At 40.2% G+C, this 21,201-nt stretch overlaps 4 protein-coding genes and 1 long non-coding RNA gene across 5 annotated transcripts in view; 3 read left to right on the top strand and 2 right to left on the bottom strand.

The window, feature by feature from the left end:
- LOC109467977 (CRAL-TRIO domain-containing protein C589.09, mitochondrial-like) overlaps positions 1-3,189 on the bottom strand; it is a 14,168-nt gene extending 10,979 nt beyond the window's left edge. Inside the window, exon 1 of the mRNA XM_019766159.1 lies at positions 3,132-3,189. The gene's annotated coding sequence lies outside the window, so the exon portion shown is untranslated. The remainder of the gene's footprint in view (positions 1-3,131) is intronic.
- On the top strand, positions 4-1,886 carry LOC109467979. Its single transcript, XR_002140111.1, has 2 exons — positions 4-74; positions 893-1,886. It is a non-coding gene; the product is annotated as an uncharacterized LOC109467979 (long non-coding RNA).
- Positions 3,190-3,381: 192 nt separating the features above from the next.
- LOC109467942 (DNA-directed RNA polymerase I subunit RPA49-like) lies at positions 3,382-7,550 on the top strand. The gene is made up of 12 exons (XM_019766114.1): positions 3,382-3,486; positions 3,868-3,971; positions 4,153-4,229; positions 4,469-4,554; positions 4,756-4,808; positions 5,060-5,207; positions 5,555-5,638; positions 5,899-5,995; positions 6,220-6,359; positions 6,508-6,598; positions 6,979-7,101; positions 7,358-7,550. Exons 1-12 carry the CDS (start codon positions 3,414-3,416, stop codon positions 7,509-7,511), a joined length of 1,230 nt encoding a protein of 409 aa, XP_019621673.1. The 5' UTR covers positions 3,382-3,413; the 3' UTR covers positions 7,512-7,550.
- A 260-nt stretch (positions 7,551-7,810) lies between these two features.
- LOC109467941 (ubiquitin carboxyl-terminal hydrolase 38-like) lies at positions 7,811-14,136 on the bottom strand. The gene is given in 10 exon segments (XM_019766113.1): positions 7,811-8,689; positions 8,692-8,785; positions 8,985-10,009; positions 10,012-10,363; positions 10,596-10,689; positions 10,953-11,146; positions 11,388-11,546; positions 11,884-11,985; positions 12,285-13,228; positions 14,016-14,136. Coding segments are annotated over 9 exon segments (3,030 nt in total). The 5' UTR covers positions 13,227-13,228; positions 14,016-14,136; the 3' UTR covers positions 7,811-8,621.
- Positions 14,137-19,176: 5,040 nt separating this feature from the next.
- Positions 19,177-21,201, top strand: part of LOC109467943 (anoctamin-4-like) — a 16,550-nt gene continuing 14,525 nt past the window's right edge. The window contains 3 exon segments of the mRNA XM_019766115.1: positions 19,177-20,138; positions 20,973-21,198; position 21,201. The exon segment at position 21,201 is cut by the window's right edge and continues 277 nt beyond it. Of these exon segments, the coding sequence (XP_019621674.1) occupies positions 19,971-20,138; positions 20,973-21,198; position 21,201 (395 nt within the window). The 5' untranslated portion in view covers positions 19,177-19,970.

Below are 21,201 nucleotides of genomic sequence, written 5' to 3'. Positions count from 1 at the left end.
TCCTGAGACATCCGTTCCCGATCCCGATAGAACTGTGGGCAGGGGCCAGAAAGTGAGCCTGCGCCGTGTGCCTGGTTTGTACACCGTTATTTTATTGAAACCGATAATTTTTCTGTAATTTTCTTTATAGAAAATGATTATTTTTCTGTTATTATTTCATATTAAACGACTAATTTTTTGTCATTAGTTTATATAGAAAATGAGTACAACACTTTGTATTAGCCTAGTAGTTGTATGTATGTATGACAGTATGAATGTATGTATGTCTAAGTCAAATAGTGCATCTTTTGTCTCCAATTTTCTACATATGTCTGTAATGTGTATGTTAAGTCTTGACCTGTACCTAGCCCGTCGTGGCATGAATGTACAATAAAGGTATTTCAGATTTCAAATTATTTTTGTTATTATTTTATACGAAACGATTATTTTTGTTATTATTTTATACAAAACGACCCCTAAAAATTCCCTGACTTTTTCTCTGAAGACTACGATAAAAGATTGTTAGAGACATGTGGCCATGCCAAATAAGGATTTTGGTGCTGTTTTAATACTCTAGAGGTTTCAAAGTTGTTGTTTTTTTTCGACGGCGTTGACGCTTGGAAGTCGTGACAATGGTAGTGACTGTGATGGCCGGGATGGAGCTATTATTCTATTTTGTATGCGTAGGTTTTGCTAGTTTTGTTGTTTGTTTTTATTCAGTGGCGATCCTAGTAAGTTTATGTGTGCCAGTACAGTTGTCCGTTTTGACAGAATGGGCCGTGTGAGTTTGTCTGTACTGTACACGTATAGGTTGACCCAGCCTATGTTCTGGGTCAATGTCGACGTCGCCAGTGGTTGCAATTGGTTGTCAGGTTGAAACTGTTCAAGGGGCACATGTCTTCTTCTTTTTCAGTGTACATGCAGCGACCCTCGGCCAAGAACGGGGCACACGACGGCCAACGGGCACCGTGAGATCTCTTCCGTTCCTGATCCGGGAAGCTGACCACTGATGGACCTGACACGTCAGCCATCCATCCATCTGGCCCAGGATGTACTTCCCCGGGCACTTTCTCTTCTTCCCTTGCATTAGGGAGCAGACCGTCCACGTCAAGCCACCGCCGGACACACCCTAATCCCCCGAAACAACCAACGTCTGCATCCCCGGCCCTGAGACATCCATTCCCGGTCCTGGGAGAGCTGTGAGGCCAATCACACCGCCTGAGACCGACGTGACGGCAGTTCCCGGCACAGCCGATGCGACGAGGCCGATCTGAACGTGCTCTTCGATGTCTAGTATAAGGACGCAAAAGACAATAGAGTCTGCATGATCGATACCAAATGTCATAATGTCTAAAGACATTAGCCAGAGGACCACCCCTTGACCAAATTGTTTGATTGTCTGGATCCATCATATGTCCTAGTACAAGGACAGTGACAACAAAACATTTTAGCATAAAGAACGACAGTCATTGTAACAACAACTAGTTCAATTGTATTGTCAATAATTTTATTACATTTGGCTTCTCCAGTAGCCAGGCTTTGAGACTGGAGAATGATACAGTCTATATTGTAATCGAAACTGATTGCTGTTATTCAGTACATCCAGTTATCAAACTAACGAGTACAACGGCCATATAAGATTTGTTCAATGATTCACTGCTATATAATAATATCTTAAATACAAGGGAGGCATGTATGGTATTTATAGCAGGACATCTGCATAGTTTTTGTACAATATCCAATGATCATGTGCAACAGGAGTTCCCTGGCTCTACAGCTGTAATAGATGACCTAGTACAGGTGTCTCCCACTGCAAGGTCAGAGGTCAAGTCTAAAAGTCTTGACCAAAGCAAGTCTCTGTGTCATTCCTCAGTTTGTCACTTCTTAGAGTTAGGTCCTAGGTCAGACAAAAAAGGACTATTCTGTTATGAATGTTAGACAGGACAGGTTTCAGGATGCTTAATATTCAGATGGACAAAATCACATCCCCCAACTTCATCTCATCAATTGAACGTACTAACCCTGTACTTGAGGACAATCTGTCGTCCCTAGCTTCGGCCTCCGACAAGATCCACAAGACCACCCCACTAATACCAAATCTCCATGCCATTTATCCCACCTACTGACCCTGTACTTGAGGACAATCTGTCGTCCCTAGCTTCGGCCTCCGACAAGATCCACAAGACCACCCTACTAATACCAAAGCCTCATCATCTCATCATACCAAAAAAAACCTTTAGGTCCGCCATGTTTCCTTCCCGTCATGCTAAGAAAATTACATTGAACTTCAATTGCAAGTGCTAAACACAATCAGCGTATATTACGCCAAAGTCATCGCCTCTATACACTCCTACCAAAATGAACACACAACCAGGTAGGCTTTCAGTTACTGCTCTTTCCAAACATACCGCTAGGCGTCGTCCTTACACTGTGGTCCGGTGACAGGTCCCACAATGCACTTCACTCAACTTTGGCCTGCCCCATTGCATGACGGGAAACAAAATGGCGGCGCCCATAAAATCGAGGTAACGTAGAACAGGTTCCGCTATCGCGAACCTGTAATGATCTAAGAAAATGTCCTTTACACAAAACAACCTGAATATGGCCATCTTCATATTGTTACCCTCAAATATAAAGGGATAGTGATCAGTTTAATACATGTACAATGTCTAGGACCTATACAATCCATAGTTAACATTTGCGGATCGAACATCATTGAATCTGACGTTAGACTATGCGATCCATATATACCATACCGTTAAGCACTGTATCACACTCACAGGATTCTCAGTTGTGATGTCCTGCGATTTACATAATAAAAGACGCTGTCACAAATCATTAATCGAATTATACAATGACCCCAATGATTATAAACAATAAAGAATGTGTGTGAAAATTCGTTGATTGCTTGAATGCCTGGTAGTTATCGAGTAGCCAATAGTAACATGCTTTATATTATATGGAGAGTCCATTCAAACAAATGATCAAATCTCCCAAACAAATGATTCGTTCAGTCAGAAAATGGACGTCTCTCGAACAAAGTTACACTCTACCAGCTTGCCACACTTTACTACCGACCTTACAGAAGAATATCTGCAAATATCAGTAGCACTGATTTCAGAATATTAAGTGTAAATCTTGAATAACTTTACCTCAACACGCAGCAACCATTTCAAAGATCCATTTCAACAACAATCTGTTCTGGGCGATTGCATTCTGCCAGAGGTAAAAGACCTGATTTCTTTTTTTTTTTCTTTTTCTAATACTTCTTCAAAACCTTGAAAAAGTGATACTGGCTTAGATTTATGTTATTTATATTCATCAATTTTATCCTTAATTGCCACAATAACCAAGCTGTGGATATTTTCTGAATTAATAAGTGTCCCCCTAAATCAGTATGATCACGTCTTATAACCTTTAACCTCTACTCCAAGATGGCTTCCCCCAGAAAAAAAGTCACGTTGGAATATGTTCCTCCGGAAAACGTGTCGAATGAGCCTCTACTTGGTGAGTACAAGTAATTTTTCTTGTATTAGACGGTGAAGTAGTCTATACAGAATACATGTATCTAAAATTCGTGCTTTTGGTCGGGCTAGTTTTCCTTTGCAGATCCCCGAAAGTTTACATGTCGCTTCGTCAGAACGAAGAAAGCGAAGAACAGTCGCACATATGCACATAGCATATAGCAGTTGTGTATACTGTAAACAAGAAGGTCCTCTGTATAGGTAAGAAAGAACATGTCTTAAAAACTCCTACTGCAATGAGAAGCGTGTAAAAAAAGCGATCCAAGGCTGAGTAATAAGGCCATATAAGGTGCTATTATTTAGCAGTATAACGTTACACTTGTAAGTTATAACATAATTTAATGTCATTCATGTTGTACTTCAGTCCAGTTCACCAACGGGAGACTGAAGCCAGACAACCCTCCGAACTTTGGTTACTTCAGGAGCACGGAGAGGGATGACGTCAGGAAGAGGCACAGGAGAGTTCTGGTGAGCTTCACCACAAATCTACTTCTTCTACTACATGTACATGTAATCATCAATGAAACACTGTTTACTGTGACTCAGAAATATTTTTGTCAGCTTTAAAGTCTTTCCTAGGTAAATGGGTACTGTAGAATTGAATGTATTGTTTTATGACTTATTTTTGGCCGGGCCATTCTCTTTCTAGGTGGCAGAGACTGAGAGAATGCAGTACGTTGGTAGGAACTTTGGTCCAAGTGCCCCCAGGGGAAACTCTCTTTGCAAGTAAGTTTCCAAATCATGTCCTATGAATCCACTAAGAATTATTTAGAATGATAACCTTTATTATCACAAAGTTACCTATTAATGTGTCTTGAACAATGTTTTCATGTAGTCTTTGTCTTTTAGATATCCTTATTTTAACATGCTATATGCTGAGAAGGTACTGGTAGTGATAAAAATGTTGGATATACTGAGTGATATACAATTTATTTACAAACAAACCCTTTGTTGTATTTGTGCAGGTACATGGTCGGTATGTTAGACAAAAAGACTGGGAAGATGAGAGTTTATGACACAAACTCCTTCACCATGAGGCCAGTAGTACATGGTGAGAACCTGGTCATCGTCAGATATTTGTTGGTCATATAGTTATCCTGGTATTTAGATTAATAGAATTAGTTTAAAATGAAGGTTATAATGTATATGAATGTTGATATGATATATATGTATATCTTTCTCATACATGAAATTTCAGTCATAAAGAAATATCAAACATTCAACTAATGTTAAATCTTTCCCTTTTTTCCAGACAAAGATCAGGAAAAACACAAGGACGAAACAGACTTGACATACCAGGAAAAGGTAGAACTTTATTTGTCATTTTTTATATCAAGCTAAAGCTATGCAATTCATCAACATTGATAAGTAGATCTTCAAAAAGTCAAAGACCTTATATAGTTGATAACTGATGTTACTACATAAACTTGCCTTAAATGTACTAGTAAGTAACCAGTGCTTTGCCCTATAGATGGATGAATGAACGGATGGATGGACGGAGGAACAAATGAATGAATGACTGAATGAATGGCATGTATTTGAATGGTCTTCCACAGAATGACAGACTGGTAGATGCCTTTGGTGGAGCGAAGAAGAAGAGAGCTATGGAGAGTCGACTTCGGGACAAGGTGAAGAAGGAGGCTCTGGAGACAGCCATGGGAGCTGCTGTGGAGGACGTCATGAAAACTCCAGAGAAACTAACAGGTGGTTTGACTCCTAAAACTACTGATTTATGCTATAATCAATACAAATTTAGCCCATACAAGGGCTCAAAATACCTGTGTGCATAAAGATACTAGTATTGAACACAACCGGTAGTATACAGCATATTCATGGCACTCATGGCAACTATTGCTGATAAAATATATTTTGACTTCAGTACAACATACATGTAGCTGTAATCATTATCAAAGGAACTAATAGTAACATGCTAACAGAGCTGCACACATATTTTCTTAGTACAAATCAGGATAAAGAAACGTCCTGGTGCCTGAAGTTGTATGAAGATGTAAGAAGATATATAACAACAATATTTCTGTACATAATTTCAGGTCCAGAGATGGATTCGGGCTCTACCATCCCACCTCATGATAAGAATGCTGCAACACCAGAGGATGTCTACAAGGTGGAGAGCAGTATCCTTTTACCTGACTCAGGGGTGCTTTTATACACTTATTATTATGATAATCCAAACTTTTTGGGTTTTCAGACAATAGATTTCCCCATAGGCTGCAAAGTAAAGCTCACGGCACCATTGTACTTTCTAAATGTTCATGTATCAATCAGCCTTAGCCTTGTAAATTTACACTTAATGCATGTCATGATATTAAGTCATTGTAAGAAAGCTTTAATTTAATCAGTAAGATTGGCTTTGGCTTTCCTTAACCATGATCAGTCATTCCCCTGGAAGTGTTTGAAGCCCTGAAAGATGCAGCTGGAGACTTTGTAAAAGCAACGAAAGAAGACATCGCTAAGTGGAGAGCAGAGGGAAGGTGAGGCTCCATTTATGTACAAAGTACAAAAGTTAGTAATCAATATTCCTTCTTATTAACTTGAAACTCTTATGGTACTGACCTTATAGAATGAAGGCAAGGACCATACTGTATTTGATTTTTGTAAATTGTAAATTTTGTTGAGAAACGTGCATGCCCTTAGTCTATAGTTATAGTTGTTGTTTTCTGTTGATGTGATGACTGTTGTAACATTGTCCTTCTAGGTACTCTACATTTGTACTGAGGCAGGTGTCCACCATGCCGCTGGATGAAGAGGCCAGACTCACCCGTTCCTGTCACATCATGTACATGTGGTACCTCCTCGCCCTGCATGGACTCAAGTACACTGACTGGAGGAAAAGAGGTGACCAATCTAACCTTGTTAATTCCAAACCAGTCCTGCTGCCTTTTTTTTAAACAACTGCTTCTTGCCAAACTGTGTATGTTAAAATGCAGCAAAAGTGTGTTAAGACTAACATAGTCTTTGTATTGAATTATCTTCTTCCTACTAGACCTTCCTCTACCAGATGGCATGCCCCTCTTGGTCAAGCAGCAGCTGCTCGGTGCATTCACTGTCAAGGCAGATGCCGCAAGGTCTCGCAGGTATGTGTAGGGATCCATTCATTAAAATTTGATGTAGGGTGAAGTGCAGAATGTATGGCTAAGATGGTCATATTTTTTCCAAAATCTTAGTACTTTTATTTTGGTAGCACATTGGCAGAATGTACAGCCTATTTGTCAAACCACTATTTTGTTGGATATTTGGTCAATGTTGCATGAGAATTTTGTCCTTTTTGTATCTTTCCCGACACAACATTTGAAAACTACAGACAGGATAATATGCGTATACGACCTTAAATGATGTAGAAGTGCTACACACATTTTCTGGCTTTGGCTATAATTCAATGTGATATAGTACTTGTAATCACAGCAAATTAAGAAGTCTCTGTGGTCTTCAAGAAATGTTTCTTTCATACTTTCAGGGCCATGCCGCCTCGTCTTAAGGACAAGCTGTTGTGCTACATCCTGGTTCTGGGCCTGATTATTGAGAAGTTTAGACTGAACTTGAATGACGTCCAAAAGGACCTCAAGATTGCACAAAAGAAGTAAGCCTTTGTAACGTCACTATATTTATCAGGCATTCACTGATACAATATTGGTGTGTGCACTGTCTTTTTTTCAATTTGTAGTCACTAATTGTAACTGTGCCTCAAAATTAGCAACACAAACTATGACTTGAATAAGCAACTTGCTCCAATTTCTTTTTACTTACCAGATTTTTGTTTAATTTGCATTTTTAGATTTTAACCAAGATGCTATAAGCCTGTAATCATGTCTTTTTTTTTATATTCCCTCTTATAGACTGATGACGTTAACAAGAGCCATTGGCTGTGAAATTCAAAGCAAGAAGGCTGACAGAGGTACAGATTCTGACACCCAGAGGATGGCTGTGTTGCCCATACCGTTCAAACTGCCTGATCCAAGTAGAGGCAAAGGAAGGAAAGGGGGCCGTTAACAGAACTGTACATCAAGGAAATAAAACTTGAATTGTCAAGGATCTTCTATTGCCTTGGTCATTACTTCCTTCTACAAGTAGTGTTTTTGGTACTGTTTGTATGTATGTGGTTTAGTACCCTAGCTGAAGAAGTTATGAATGGATTGAATTGTCTAACATTTGGTATGTAGTTACATGTAGGTTTTGACCAATTAAAAACCCCTGGTGTCTTTCCAAGGTACTACAGCAGAACTTCCAGGTTGTATCAGCACATACTTCAATGCATAAAGTGTGACCGTTCACAAGATAGACAGACTTAGTTCGAATACAGTTTTTTAATACACAACTGTTGCACAGATTAATTTACACTCATCTGCATGCGATCACAAGGTCATCATATGAGGCTTTTTAATGTATGAACAATAAACTTGTAACTTAGTACTTAAACTTTTAGTTATTTTGTAAAAGGGAATAATAAAATTGCAAGCAACACAATATTTTAAAAGCCAATTTAGCACTTAAGTGCCAAATACAGCAAAATAAATCTCTTGAAAAATTGACCGCTCTTTTGCACTATGTCCCCCACACAGACCATGACATGTCTGATGTGGACTAATGTTGTATTATCTTTACAGTTTTGACAGATCCTCCATCTCTAACAAGATGTAACATACTGTAACCCTACATGATCTACCTGTGCTAGTCTTACAGAAGCTGGAATCATTATTTCGAGAAAAGATAATAAACCTCAATGTAGTAAACATAGTATTACTTACCTACCTACCGTTTATCTGGAAACAAAATGTTAAAACAAGGATGTACCATCTGTAACACACCTCTCACTCTTTTAAAGATTACCCTGTTTTAGCTACATCGCCAACTACCGGTATCTGGACTTCCAAATAAACGTCTTCATGGGGCACAGTAGGATGGGCATTGCACTATGTAATACATAGAAACTTAGGACTACATGGGTTACCACAATGGTATCTGGTTTCAAAAAGGCTAGAAACCTCTGAGAAATGTTCAAGTGCTTCCACATGTGGGGTTTATTTATCAAGTACAACTGATTGAGATGGTTTGACATAATGTGTACCACAAGGAAGCATGCTTGGCCCTTTCATCCAGTTGTTAAAACACAAATCTGTTGGAGGGCAGGTTGAACCCCCCTCCCCCACCCCCACAGCTCCCCGGGGGTTGTTCTTGTCATCGTCGTGGTTCCTGAAGGGGATAGAAGAGGTGCACGCCTTCTGGGACTGTCTCAGGGCGAGGCTCCGAGCTTCCAACTCCTGCTCCTGTAATGGGAAACATTGGATTGTAAAACACTGTGAATAAAAATTAACCTTGAAACACAACTACACAAACAGCATCAACTCTTAAAAATTCTTTCAACCTGAAAATGTTGCCAAATCAACAAAAAAGTCTGAAAAATTACTTATCTTGGACGACTGATATTTTAAGACAGTCCTTTCTTGTATTGTTACATATACTTGCCTGCAGGTAGAGTGCATTATCCTTGGTTATGGTGTCCAGCAGGTCTTTCCTCAGGATGGGCTCAGCCACGCCCTTCCCTTCAGCCAGGTTCCCCTCCATGTCTCCCAGCCTCTTGTACAAGAGAACGTACGCCGTGTCCTTCGGGAACTTCTCTGTGATGTTCCGCACTGAGTCCAGGGACGTGTACGACACCCTGCTGTCGTTGAAGAGGAACCACTGTCCCGACACGACCTTCCCATCATCCTCCTGCTCGTCTGTTTCCATGGCAACCTGGTGACGGTCTGACGGTAGATGGGAGGCGTAACAGTAGTAGTGTCCTGACTCTGACGACGTCCCAGAGTGCACAACAACAGCACAGAGGCTGTAGTTTGTGCTTGTTTCCTGAATTGCACTCTGTGCAGAATCTCCCGAGTCTATACTACATACAGGGAGTGTGAGGGAAGAGGGCACTTGAACGTTTGTAACAATCTTTTTCCTTCGCATCGTCTTAATGTCAAAGGAGAACCTCATGAGAGTGAGAATGAGGTAAGAGGGTGCGTGACTTATCCTAATTTGCCTTTCTGCATCTTGTAGACTCTCGCACCTGTCACACTGATATTTATTATCACCGTGTAGTGTTTCAGGGGCCAAGAAATAGGACAGGAGGTTTTCCAAAGTCAAGGGGATGTCTTCTTGTTCTGTACAGTCCTCAGTCTGTGTTCCTGCAGATCTCATCACTGGTAGCTTATCATTGGTTGAATCCTGAGGAGTACTTTGCACCTGATTGGATGCTACGCCCACTACAGATGAATCCTGATTGGACGCCAGCTCACAGGAAGAGTTCTCATTGGTTACCTCAAGAGGGGTTCCATCTTGGCCATGAGAGTCCTTGTGAGGGAAGGCTAATGACAAATCTGTGAAGAGCTCTTCCTTGATGGAGACAAATCCACAGTTCAGACATCTGAAACTGGACATCATCTTCCCTCCAAAACACTCCTCTATAATAGTAGGAGCGTGCGGCCGTGGACTGAGCAAGTGCTTTGGTTGACAGTGGTCAGGCTGGTTGTTTCAACTGTGGGGCTACCTGATACAGAAACCATGTTGCAGTTTGGCACTTCTTGGCACTTGGACAATGAGGGTGTCTCAGGAACACTTTTCATCTTGCGAGGAGGTGTGTCAACATCGTCGGAACAATTCTCCTCAGTCTTAGCCATCTTGCTCGGGAGGTGGGCCTGATCTTGAGGAGACAGCAGTGCCTGTGCTTTCTTCCTGGCCTTTTCTTCCTCGTCAATCCTGTCCAGAAGGTACTTGAGGAACTCGGAGCAGTCCTGTTGTGATCCCGGGCTGAACCACGGCGGGCGGGCGGTGTGGAGGAAAGTTGACGGGGAGTATGCAGTCCTCTGCAAAACCATTACATACAACACAGTTACACTAACGGTTAGTTCTTTGATGTACATCTGTACATGCCGTAAGAAGAGGACAGAAACATACACACTGAAGTTGATCAGTATAAAGATTCATAATTTTATCTTAAAGCTGAATTTTAACCCGTCCTCACGTGCAACATACACATTAAGATTGAATCAAACACAATTTCCAAAAGAAAAGTTAACAATCAAGACTTCCACTGACCTGTGTGTGAGAGAGAAAAGCGAAGACGTCCTGTAACTGTGCCAGCACACCCTTGGCACCATTTGGCACGTAGCTTAGAACCTTCATCCGGAACCTAAAACACATCACCATTAGTTAGTTCATCTTAAACTTGCTAAGATGATAGAGCTTTCAAACCACACAATGTACATCATGGACTTGACTGCAGAAGGTCAGAGGTAAGTACATTTATTGGCTTTTCTGCAAACATTCTAAATATAGATACAAACTCAAGCATGTGGCGTATTTCAAATCAAAACAAAACTCTTTCACTAGAAAATCCCGGGTGTGCATACAACAAAGCCCTTTAGAATCTCCACAGAAATGTGCCCTACTCACTCATCAGCCATGTAGAGTGCCTGTAACACACTGTTCATGTAGCAGGTGTTCCCCAGGTTCATCAGGCCGGTCTTCCCTGTCTCCGAACGCGGCATGAACTTGGAGTGATAGCTGAGGAGACCGTTGCTCTGGGACGTCCAGGCAGACTGGCTCAGCCGAAGCTTTACCATTGCTTCTGTAGGCTTGTTCAAACCCTGTAGAAGGAAATTAGACATCAAATTCAGACCAAGTGGGACTCAGACTCAATCTTTATCACTGGCCTTTCAGGCTCTAAATCATTTTCATAGCATTTCGGGCTATCATAGGATGCCTAGGCCTGATTTTATTTTTCCCATATGATTCATATTTTTTCTGAAAAAATATCCGAGAACCAACAATATCAAACTGGTGTGGCCTAAGTTTCATACAAATTTCACAAACAAGAATAGAGCTAACCTTAAGTGCCTCGAGAACAGGCTCGTACAGATCAGGGAAGCCTGAGTGGTGGTAGATGAGACAGTGTACCAGCTCAGCCAGCCTTCCCATACACTCCAGACTGGACGTACTGTCCTCTTTCTTCAGGAAAACTATCATCTCAGGGACAAGGCCAACAATCTGAGGAAATAGATATAGTTAGTACTTCTTAGCAAAGTGAAGACGACTTGGAGCTTTCAAGACTGTTCGTGGGGTCGTGTGGCACAACGGTAGAGCATTCGGCTTCAAACCAAGAGGTCCCCGGTTCGAATCCTGCCATGTCACCAATCTTGCACCCTTGGGAAAGGCACTGAGTATTAGCTACTGAGTATCAAGATCGTGGGAATAACAGGAAGAAGCACTTTCAGAAAAAAACTTTTAAACAGCTTGTACTGTTATGATTTAATGTATTTGTGAAGCAATCTAACATTAGCATGTACATACTTGTTACAGATAATCATAAGACAGTAGCGCTAACCTGATGGAAAGCTTCTGGGGAGTGCTGGAAACTGAGCAGCATGTGTGACAGCACAGCCAGGGCGCTGTTCCGTACCACAGGGTAACACAGACGGCTGAACACCTGCAAGGGAAGGTGTAGAAAAGGTCCTCAATCATGTTAGTGGATAAAAACAATTCATTTACTAATCTTCACTTTTAATATGAGTTTTATATATTTGGAACTGTCTGTTGTTTCAAAATATCAAACTTTCTAAATGGTATCTTTATCAGTGTCATCTTTACTTAGGCCATTACTAGACATGCACACTAGTCATAAGGTTTGCAGTCAGTATCAATGTTCAACATTTTAATGTACTACAAAAAAATATAACACTTCAGACACCAAAAAATTTTTAGTCTTTACAAGAAAATAAATCATACCTTTTTGACATTCTCCTTTGTAATGTTAATCAGCAGTGTGTACTTTTGCACTGCAGCCAAGTTCTTCAAGAAGGCCACCAGCCATTGGTCAATGTTCTTTGCCACTGGCCAGCTCAACCAACCAATCATCCTCATCAGAGACACTTCAACGTTTGCATCGCGGACTTTTGGGTCTGTAACGACACTCCTGGTGATGACCGCCAACATGTCGATGGGAACTTGAGGAACGATGGAAGCGAGCGCGACCGATGGTTCGCTCGACACCTCGACTGCGGATATCATCCCAAACACAGTCCTGAGACTCGGTAACAGCGCCGACTGGTCCTTTTTCCAAACCACTCCCAGCAGGTTTGCCACCTGCGTGACATTCTGTATGTAGTCCTTCAAACTTTTTTCATTTTCCGGACTCTTCCACAGGGCCATCCTCTTCACCAGTTCCTCACAGAACTTCACAACCGTGTCTCTGGGTATGCACTGGTTGAACTCGAGAAGAAGACTAGTTAGAGCCACGCAGACTTCAAGACTGCCGCTGTCTTGCACCAACCTTAAGGCATCACTTTGCACTATTTTGTAAATCTGCAACAAGCACGGACTTCCTCGCAACATCTTCAACCCTTCTAAGAGATACAGAAGGACGAGTTTCTCGTTTGGGAAGTTTGCGGTGAAGGAGCCGCGGAGAACTCCCAGGACAAGCTTGATGTCAAAGAATTCCTCCAAGATGTCCCTGTGGTGTAGTCCCCATGCCAGAAACACCTGCATCCCCACACTGCGTATAAACGGGGTTTCCCCCTGAAGGTTCCAGTGTGTGGCCAGGGTGAAGATAGCTTTGCCATCCTCGTGTGATACGGGCTTACTGGCCGTCAGGAGGATGTTGCCGATCAGGGCTTTCTTCACCTTATCTGGGTGGTCAGATGAAATCACTCCCTCCAACACCTTGTCCATTGCTGTAAGAAAGAAAGTTTACGTCATCGATGAATCCATCATCATCAACATTGCCAATGTTTAATGCTTGGCACTGATGCATGCCATCAGTGTCCTCAATTATAGCAACCAAAATGTCTTCAAAGCTCTTAAAAAATAAGCAGTATGGGCAAAGAAGGAAAGTCTTGATGACTCAATTCAAGATTTATATAACAAATCATCTGATTATACTAATATGGTACCTGTACATGTCCATGGCAAATCTAGTAATCATGTAAAGTTGATACTTGATAATGATACAAGAACTTTAAATATATAACAGGTTTTACAGTGGTATTCGCATGATACAAATAAATCTGAATATATAATGTGAAAAAATGAGGGTCCCTAGAATTTAAGGACACAAATAAAATGTTTACTAGTTAACCTTCTCCTCAGAGTAAGTCAAGGATTTCTGTGGCTGATTCAAATATTTTCGCGAGACTCCAAAACCTAAGTTTGAACGCAACGTACAAGTACCTGGTAAGCCCCAACGAATACGTAGTGTCACTGTGACCACTGCAGGCTTTGTTTTGTTTTCCTATGTTCTAGATTTTCTGTCTATATCGTCAAAACAGACCGATACATGACGACACAAGTACTTATTATAATCACTCTCATCGGAAATAGCCTTCCTCAAATTATGTGGTGCGTCATCCTGACAAGTTTTGCCTCATATTTCAACATTTTGACCGAATTTACCGCTATCTTAACCCGATATTCTAATTCTCTGGTCCAATGGGGTACAGAACATGCTGAAAACAAACGTACCTTCTTTGTATAATCTTCAAAACTTGGTAAAATTCGGCACGGGACGAGAAAAAGTCACATTTCCGCCGCCATGTTGCCTGGACGCTGTGCGCATGCTCGGTGAACTTTGACCGTCCGTTAAACTGTCCCCTTGCGTACGGGACAGTCACGCAGGTGTCACCAGGTGTGGTTTTAACCGTAAATTCTGCAAATCTAACCCTTTTCCATCCACTTTTCAACAATTTTAAACATCAGAACAACAAACTGAGACTTCTACCTACTTTTCAAGTCATTTTCTAGTCCAAAGAATGATTTTATGCACATTTGTTTCAAGAATTTGTCTGACAACAATATAGTGGCACACCTGTGTAATTTGTTGTGTCACGTGACCAAGTGCTTTGGTTACAATAAACAGGTACAAGACGGGAAGGTCAGTTGACGAACGCAAGGGTTATCGTGCACAGTGGGCACGGGGCAACAAGTGACGAATCGATCTCACCTTTGTTTTTCAGTGCCAGAAAGATGAACTTTTGTAGATGACACAGGAGTGAAAGTGTTTTTTGGTGTAAAGAAAGCTGCCTGAAAGATGGAAGATCAAGAAACTAACGAGGTAAGAAGGGAAGCAAGTTTTAATGTCATGGCTGAGTGCTCACTTATACTGATCCCCACTCACTTTGTCACAAAGTTTGCTTGGCTAAAGGTGACTGTTTTGAAAGAAAAGAGCTAGGGTTCTGGATATGCTGTTATTCTGTCCTTGTCACCGTTCATTAAAGTTTAATAGCTATCGAGTTGGATCCATCCAGTTGTGTTGATTAAAGTGTCGCTTGAAATATTAATGTCAACATGAGGATGAGTTGTATCGTCTCTACAATAGTCACAGTCATAGTCACAGTAATGGTATTACACAATTTCAGGACAAAAGTTTAATTTCATCCAAGACAATTGTTTAATCTATTGTACATTTGTATGTATCAACCAAGAAACCTCCTTCTAGTTACTAACACTACAATTTGTCCAAGACCAATTTGAAGTTGAGGTTCATTTTTTGAAAAGAAGTGTTTGACCCTATTGCGAATGAAGAGTTAATCAACCTGCCATGCTGCGTAGATTCTATACGGTAGCAAAAGAATGTGTGATAAACATTGTCTGCATTCCTGTGTTTATGCATGAAATACTGAGAAGGCGGTGTTGGGTAAATATGTACGTGTGTCTGACTCAGCATTTCACATACAGCATAATCTTTTAAAAATCTTTTGAACTGTTGAGTCAGACACATTTCTGTTTTAAGATATGTCAATTTTTTGTATGTTATATGATTATTGCTGTAACAGTTACAATATGTTGTCTTGACATCCCACCTTTTCATAATTATAGTATAAATATCAGGTTATTAGTTGTTTCCCCACAGGCTTGCTTCCTAAATAAATAGATATAATAATGAAGAATCTCTTTTTTTATATGCAAGGATGCATGTTTGGTGAAGTTTTTTATTCTTTTTATGTGGTTATTTGCTTTTACTCTAAACAGGTGGTGGTGTAGCTACCTTTTTGCTTATGATTTAACTTGTTCCTCTTGCATGGCCATATTTCTAAGGTGTTGTAAGGAATCAACTCTCTACTGAACTTGCATGCCTGCTGCCTACCAATGAGCTCACACGCCGTAAGCCAATCGGAGTACGAGACTGCTACAGGGTCAGAACAGTCTGAGTTTGACGATGACAAGGTGCTAACACAATAACCAGCTTTTAATTAAATGTCATGAGTGTATGTTTTCAATACAGTGCTGTAGTCTTACACTTTGTTTCCTTTTGCAATTCCCAGAAGAAATAGCTACATTCCTTATGCACAGCAAAATAACCTTTCTATGCATGATTTCATTTGCCAAGTATAACTTCAAAGCTGTCTACAATTCTTCAATTTTCTTAGACAATTTGCAAAAGAACTTTACTTTTTACATGGATCTTAAATTTTAGAATACTAAAAAGAATAATTACGAATCTATAATATATGAAAACTATCATCCATGACATTTAATGCATTCTGAACTGACAACAACCTCTCTTCTGTTTTGTTGTGGTGTGTTGTTTGTGATTTTGTGTGACTTGATTTACTGTGAACTTGACATACACACAGTATAGTTTAACTGCTGTTTTTCCCCAATTTCCAACTCCATTCCTGCTGACTTACAATGTATACTTTTGACCTTTTTTTACAGCATAACCTGTTTTAATCAGCTACTGTATTTTGTTTGAAGAATTGTCTTTTCTTCCTGTACATGATTCACTGGTAGACATACAGTAGTTCTCTATAGGTTTGTGTTGGTTGCATTATTCATGGCCTATCAGGTAAGTATTCAACTTTACATTATGAAATACATGACAGAATACATCATAATTACACTGCCTTGAAGCCAGGGTTACAGATATCAAATATACCATGTGGTCAAAGTTGTTGACTGACAAAACAAATTGGGAAGGATCTAAAATATGAACCATAGTTTAAAAGGATTTGCTTGCAGAGTTGTTACTTATTTGTATTTCTACTACAACCATAAATAATGTAAACATTGCTTATACATGGCTGCCACAGTTCCAAATGTTCTACGTACCATAACAGTTCTTTACAAATTATGACAGCACTCAGGATAGGATGTACAAAGGCTGCGCTTGATTGATCAGTTTCAAGTTCATTTATTGATTATCAAAGTAACATCGCTTCAATGTGCCTTAGAATCAAATGATGGTATAATTGACATGTTATTAAACATACATGATGTTTGTTTAAGAAAGTAGATATGAACTGTGCAAGCAACACAGTGTATGATACAATTGTAACCCTGCAACAATTCTGTAAATGCTACTAGTATACCCCTCTTTATTATCTAAAGTCAGTGTTCTCTTGATTTTCCCTGCCTACGCTGTTGTGATCCGTTGCCAAAGAACATGAATTAGCTGCACACAGAGTCAACATGTCAGGCTGACAGTTTGTTGACTCGATAAATACTGGGCTCCCAATTACCTAGCATGAAACAGATCATAGAAGTTTGCTGAAAAGTTAACGTAGTATACAAAAACTTGTAGAAGACATGTCAAATAAGTCATGTGCATCATGTGTTTCAAGTCGTGTAGATGTGATGGACCAAATTCCTCAGGATTTCAGTACTGCAAACAACAAAAACACCATGTATTGGCCCTGTACTGGCTGCCCTATTGAACGGGTGTGTACAATGTGCACAATAGATGGATTACAGTGAAATGATTCTGTTGTCAGGTTGGTCTTGAACCGAAGTCTGCCTTATGCACCAAAATAGATAACCAGAAAATAAGGTCAAAAGTAATTATATTAGATCCTCATATGCTAATTAAACATATATTATGTATAGATAACAACATATACAGTTATAGGTTTGTCAAAACAAGTATGTACAGGCCTAAAGTCGGCAGAAAACTGGTAAAGGATATGAGCATATCTTCCAGTCAAATTGTCTTTTAATTTATTACCCACTTCTCAGTACATTATTTCACACAGTACATTAAGCAGCAGTTCACTCAACCACCTGTAACCTAAGCCTTGAAACTGTCACAAGATTGAATGCCTTTTGTCCTGCGCAACCAATCGGAAAGACATACAAGCCCCACCCTGAGAGAACAAAAGATGACATCATGTAAATAGCAGCATTTCCCCACCACCGGGGTGAACACGTCAGAGGTCAATTTTCTTGCGGTTACTGTTTACCATTGTTGCCATGACAGTTCATGTGCACTTGGTTTGTTATCTACAATAGAGTGATTTTGTTTAGAAAGAAGATTATGTTCAGAGCAGGCTTGTATGGGGATTCTAGAATGTGGTTCTTCCACTAGATTTTGTGGTCAATAGCAGGTTTAGAGGCAGGGATATCCATGCACAGTTGCAAACTTGAGCCATTATGATAATGAAACATACTCTCCAAGCAGAGGTTGTGGGGAATGATCGTTACCTTTTTATATATGGCCGTTTTTTTTTTTGTCCTGATCCCCACCCGTCGGTGGCCGCGGAGCTTCTCTGGCTAATGGATACTGCCTGGCCAATTTGATACTGTCTTTTTGCCACCGAGAGGGATCTGCTTGGAGATTAAATGAAACACCTTTGGGAACTAAAGGGATTAGATAAGTGAATATCTTGAAAGCTGGTCACATTACTGTCAAAGGATAATTCCAGTTTACGTTCAATTTACATGTATTTGATTCACTCAGGCTACACCAATTGATTTGTTGGTTCTCAGATTTTTAAAAAAATTAAGCGACAGGGCAACAAAAAAATAAAAATTGGTCTAGGCATCGTATTATAGCCCCAAATGCTACAATAGGAGCCATGAAGTCAACACAAAAGGCTGGGTTAATATTTAAACCATGAATTTTGAACTTTTAATCAAACTGCATTGATAGGTGGAAAAAAATGTAACAACTAGGAAGCAAAGGACTTTCCTAAACTGTTGGGGGCAAAATATGAGCATTTTTTAGTTGATTCAGAACCAGAATCTTTTTTTTTCTACAAACCAGAAAAAAATGATTTCTGCAAACCAGAAAAAAATGATAATGATGAGGCAAATCTGAGAACCAACGAATTGATCATCACTAAATAAACAAACAAACAAACAAATTGAATTGGTGTGGCCTCAGTGGTATATTTTATGACAATATCTACTTATTAGTAAGTAAGGCCATACCAATTTAATTTGTTGGTTCTCGGATTCGCCTCTTCGTTTTTTTCTGATTTGCAAAAAAAAAAAAATTTGATTCTGGTCCTGAATCAACTGAAAAATGCTCATGTTTTGCCCCCAACAGTTGAGGAAAGTCCTTTTCTTCCTAGTTGTTACAGTTTTCCCATCTATCATTGCAGTGGTTTGATTAAAAGTTCAAAATTCAATGTTTAAATTTTAACCCAGCCTTTTGTGTTGACTTCATGGCTCATTCCATAGCATTTAAGCCTATAATAGGATGCCTAGACCTGTTTTTATTTTATTTTTTTTCGCCCTGTCGCTTCATATTTTTTCTGAAAAAATCCGAGAACCAACAAATTAAATTGGTGTGGCCTAAGGGTAAGTAAAATCTGTGAAAAACACTCTGTACATTCTGTGCATGCAATGGCCTTGTCAAAAAGGTAACTTAAAGCGCAGAAGGTTCTAGTTCTTTTGATGGTCTTACTCTTTGACCTGGTAACAGGCACATCCTTGGTGCTGACATCATAGATGTTCTAACCAATTAAGAATGCCAAATGTTTCCTGGTTGGGGAATTCCTACCTGCAACTTAAGCGTGCAGAATTGCCTCTACACACTTGACCCCTGCGATAATAAAGCTTTTGTACTAATGAGGGACGAGGGCAATTGGAACAGACAGCACAGTAAGTCACTTTACTACATAAAAGAAACACCGCCTGAATAGCACAAACTGTCCCCAATCCATCAAAAATTGTTACATAAAAAGTTAAGCTAAGATATAACCTACCATTACCTTAGAATCCATGTAGTTTGTTGTAGCCATACTGTAGGGGTGTCCCCAACCTTCTGAAGAAGATCGAACGCACATTCAGATATATGGACCAACTAGAGGTACAGCAGTGGATGGTTAAATGTGGGTGACAGGTTTGATTGATTAAACCACTGCATTGCATGTTACTGTTGTATCCTTTGGATCACGTGATCCCAGATTCATGCAGCGCGAGTGTACAGGAATGGGGCAGACAAAAGGCAGCTGTCGTGCACAATCACAGAACCTGTCTCTTCCCTAATTAAAACAGACACAAACTACTGTCAGGGGGCTGTCTGCTCATTTCAATATCCTGTCCGTGGTTTTATTTTAACGAATAAAGGCGTGACGTTGCTATCCTCAGTAAACAATTGTAACACCAGGGTTACAAGAATCAATACAGTCAGGCAAACGCGGTTCAGTTGGTATATAGACGACATCGTTTTCGGACGGTTAGCGTTAGACAGACACAATGAACATGGATCACTCGTGGATAGAGAAAAGGGACGTTAGCGGGAAGACTTCCAGGAGTAGAAGTCGGAGTAAGAGCAGGACCAGTAGGAGTAGAACCAGCAGTAAAACAGACAAGTCTATCGCTGTCCTAGACCAGCCTCGGAAGAGTTGGTGGTTCCTTGTCAGGGTAAGGCGTTACAAACTGTATCTCTTCTACTGTGAGAGTTTCCCAGTCTAGTTCATCTCTTACCGGTATGTTGTTGACATGACATAAAAAGGCAGAAATTGAGATTTCTTAGGCTAAATGTCAACTTTAATCCATGTTTGTGCACGTAATCAATAATCTTCTTTTCAGTTTACATCCAAAAATTTAACAAACTGGAGCTTTTTGTGGTGCTGAAGTGCCTTCCAAAGGTTGTACCGTACTGCCATAAGATGCTGGCTTTGATTAAGCCTCATATTCAGTGATTTTTGTATGAATTAAATGTTTTATCCATTTATGAAAGCAACCATGTTGAACATGTGCTCCACGATTATTCACAAGCGAGGTAATTAAAGGGAAATGTCAACTTTTTAGTTAATTTCATGGTGTTCTTCGATCCTTGTAGTTCATCTGGAGAGCTTCTACTGTATTTCTCTACAGTTTTCAAGGCTTAAAATATACAACACGATGCATTGCTTAACGATAAAAGTTATCCTTTGTGAGCACTGGAGCTGTTTATAACACATACGCAAGCAAACAGGAAGAGATTTGAAGGACTTCCATGAATGATATTTTGGCAAAGTTTATAAGGCCATACTGATTTGATCCAGCACTTCTATAAAAGGTTATTGCAGATATCTTCTTACATTTGACCTTTTCTTCAAGATATTTGTAGCTCTGGCTTCAAGACTATGTATGTCAAAGGTTTAAAGAACACCAGAGGCGTATCTTAAGAGATTAGTGCCCTTGTGGCTGGTTGTGTACTTTATCATCTTAAAAGCATTTACGTCTTAAGTGACACCTGCGTCTATATTTCAGTCTAACGGAGGCAAGCCAAATATGGAAGGTGGGGATGAGGTGCCCCTTAAGCCTTTCAGCCGGAAGCTTCCACCGCTAAACATTCCGAACGGCGTGGAGGCCTACCTGCCTGGGAACGATTTGAACGGAGCGTTGCTTATGCCTCCTGACCTGATCAAGAAGAAGAAGAGAAAGAAGAAGAAGAAGTCACTGGAGGTGAAAGGGTCCAAGATGCCGTTGACGCCACGTG

This window comes from Branchiostoma belcheri, unplaced genomic scaffold, assembly GCF_001625305.1.
Source record: "Branchiostoma belcheri isolate BF01 breed outbred unplaced genomic scaffold, Haploidv18h27 scaffold19, whole genome shotgun sequence".
In the NCBI taxonomy this organism is placed as follows: domain Eukaryota; kingdom Metazoa; phylum Chordata; class Leptocardii; order Amphioxiformes; family Branchiostomatidae; genus Branchiostoma; species Branchiostoma belcheri.
The sequence above is the reverse complement of the archived record's forward strand: the minus strand, read 5'-3'. Positions and strand labels throughout refer to the sequence as shown.

Coding starts and splice junctions, on each gene's coding strand:
- LOC109467942 (XM_019766114.1), top strand. CDS start 3,414: ATGGCTTCCCCCAGAAAAAAAGTCACGTTGGAATATGTTCCTCCGGAA. Junction 4,809..5,059: donor ACTTGACATACCAGGAAAAG/GTAGAACTTTAT, acceptor GGTCTTCCACAG/AATGACAGACTGGTAGATGC. Junction 6,599..6,978: donor GATGCCGCAAGGTCTCGCAG/GTATGTGTAGGG, acceptor TCATACTTTCAG/GGCCATGCCGCCTCGTCTTA.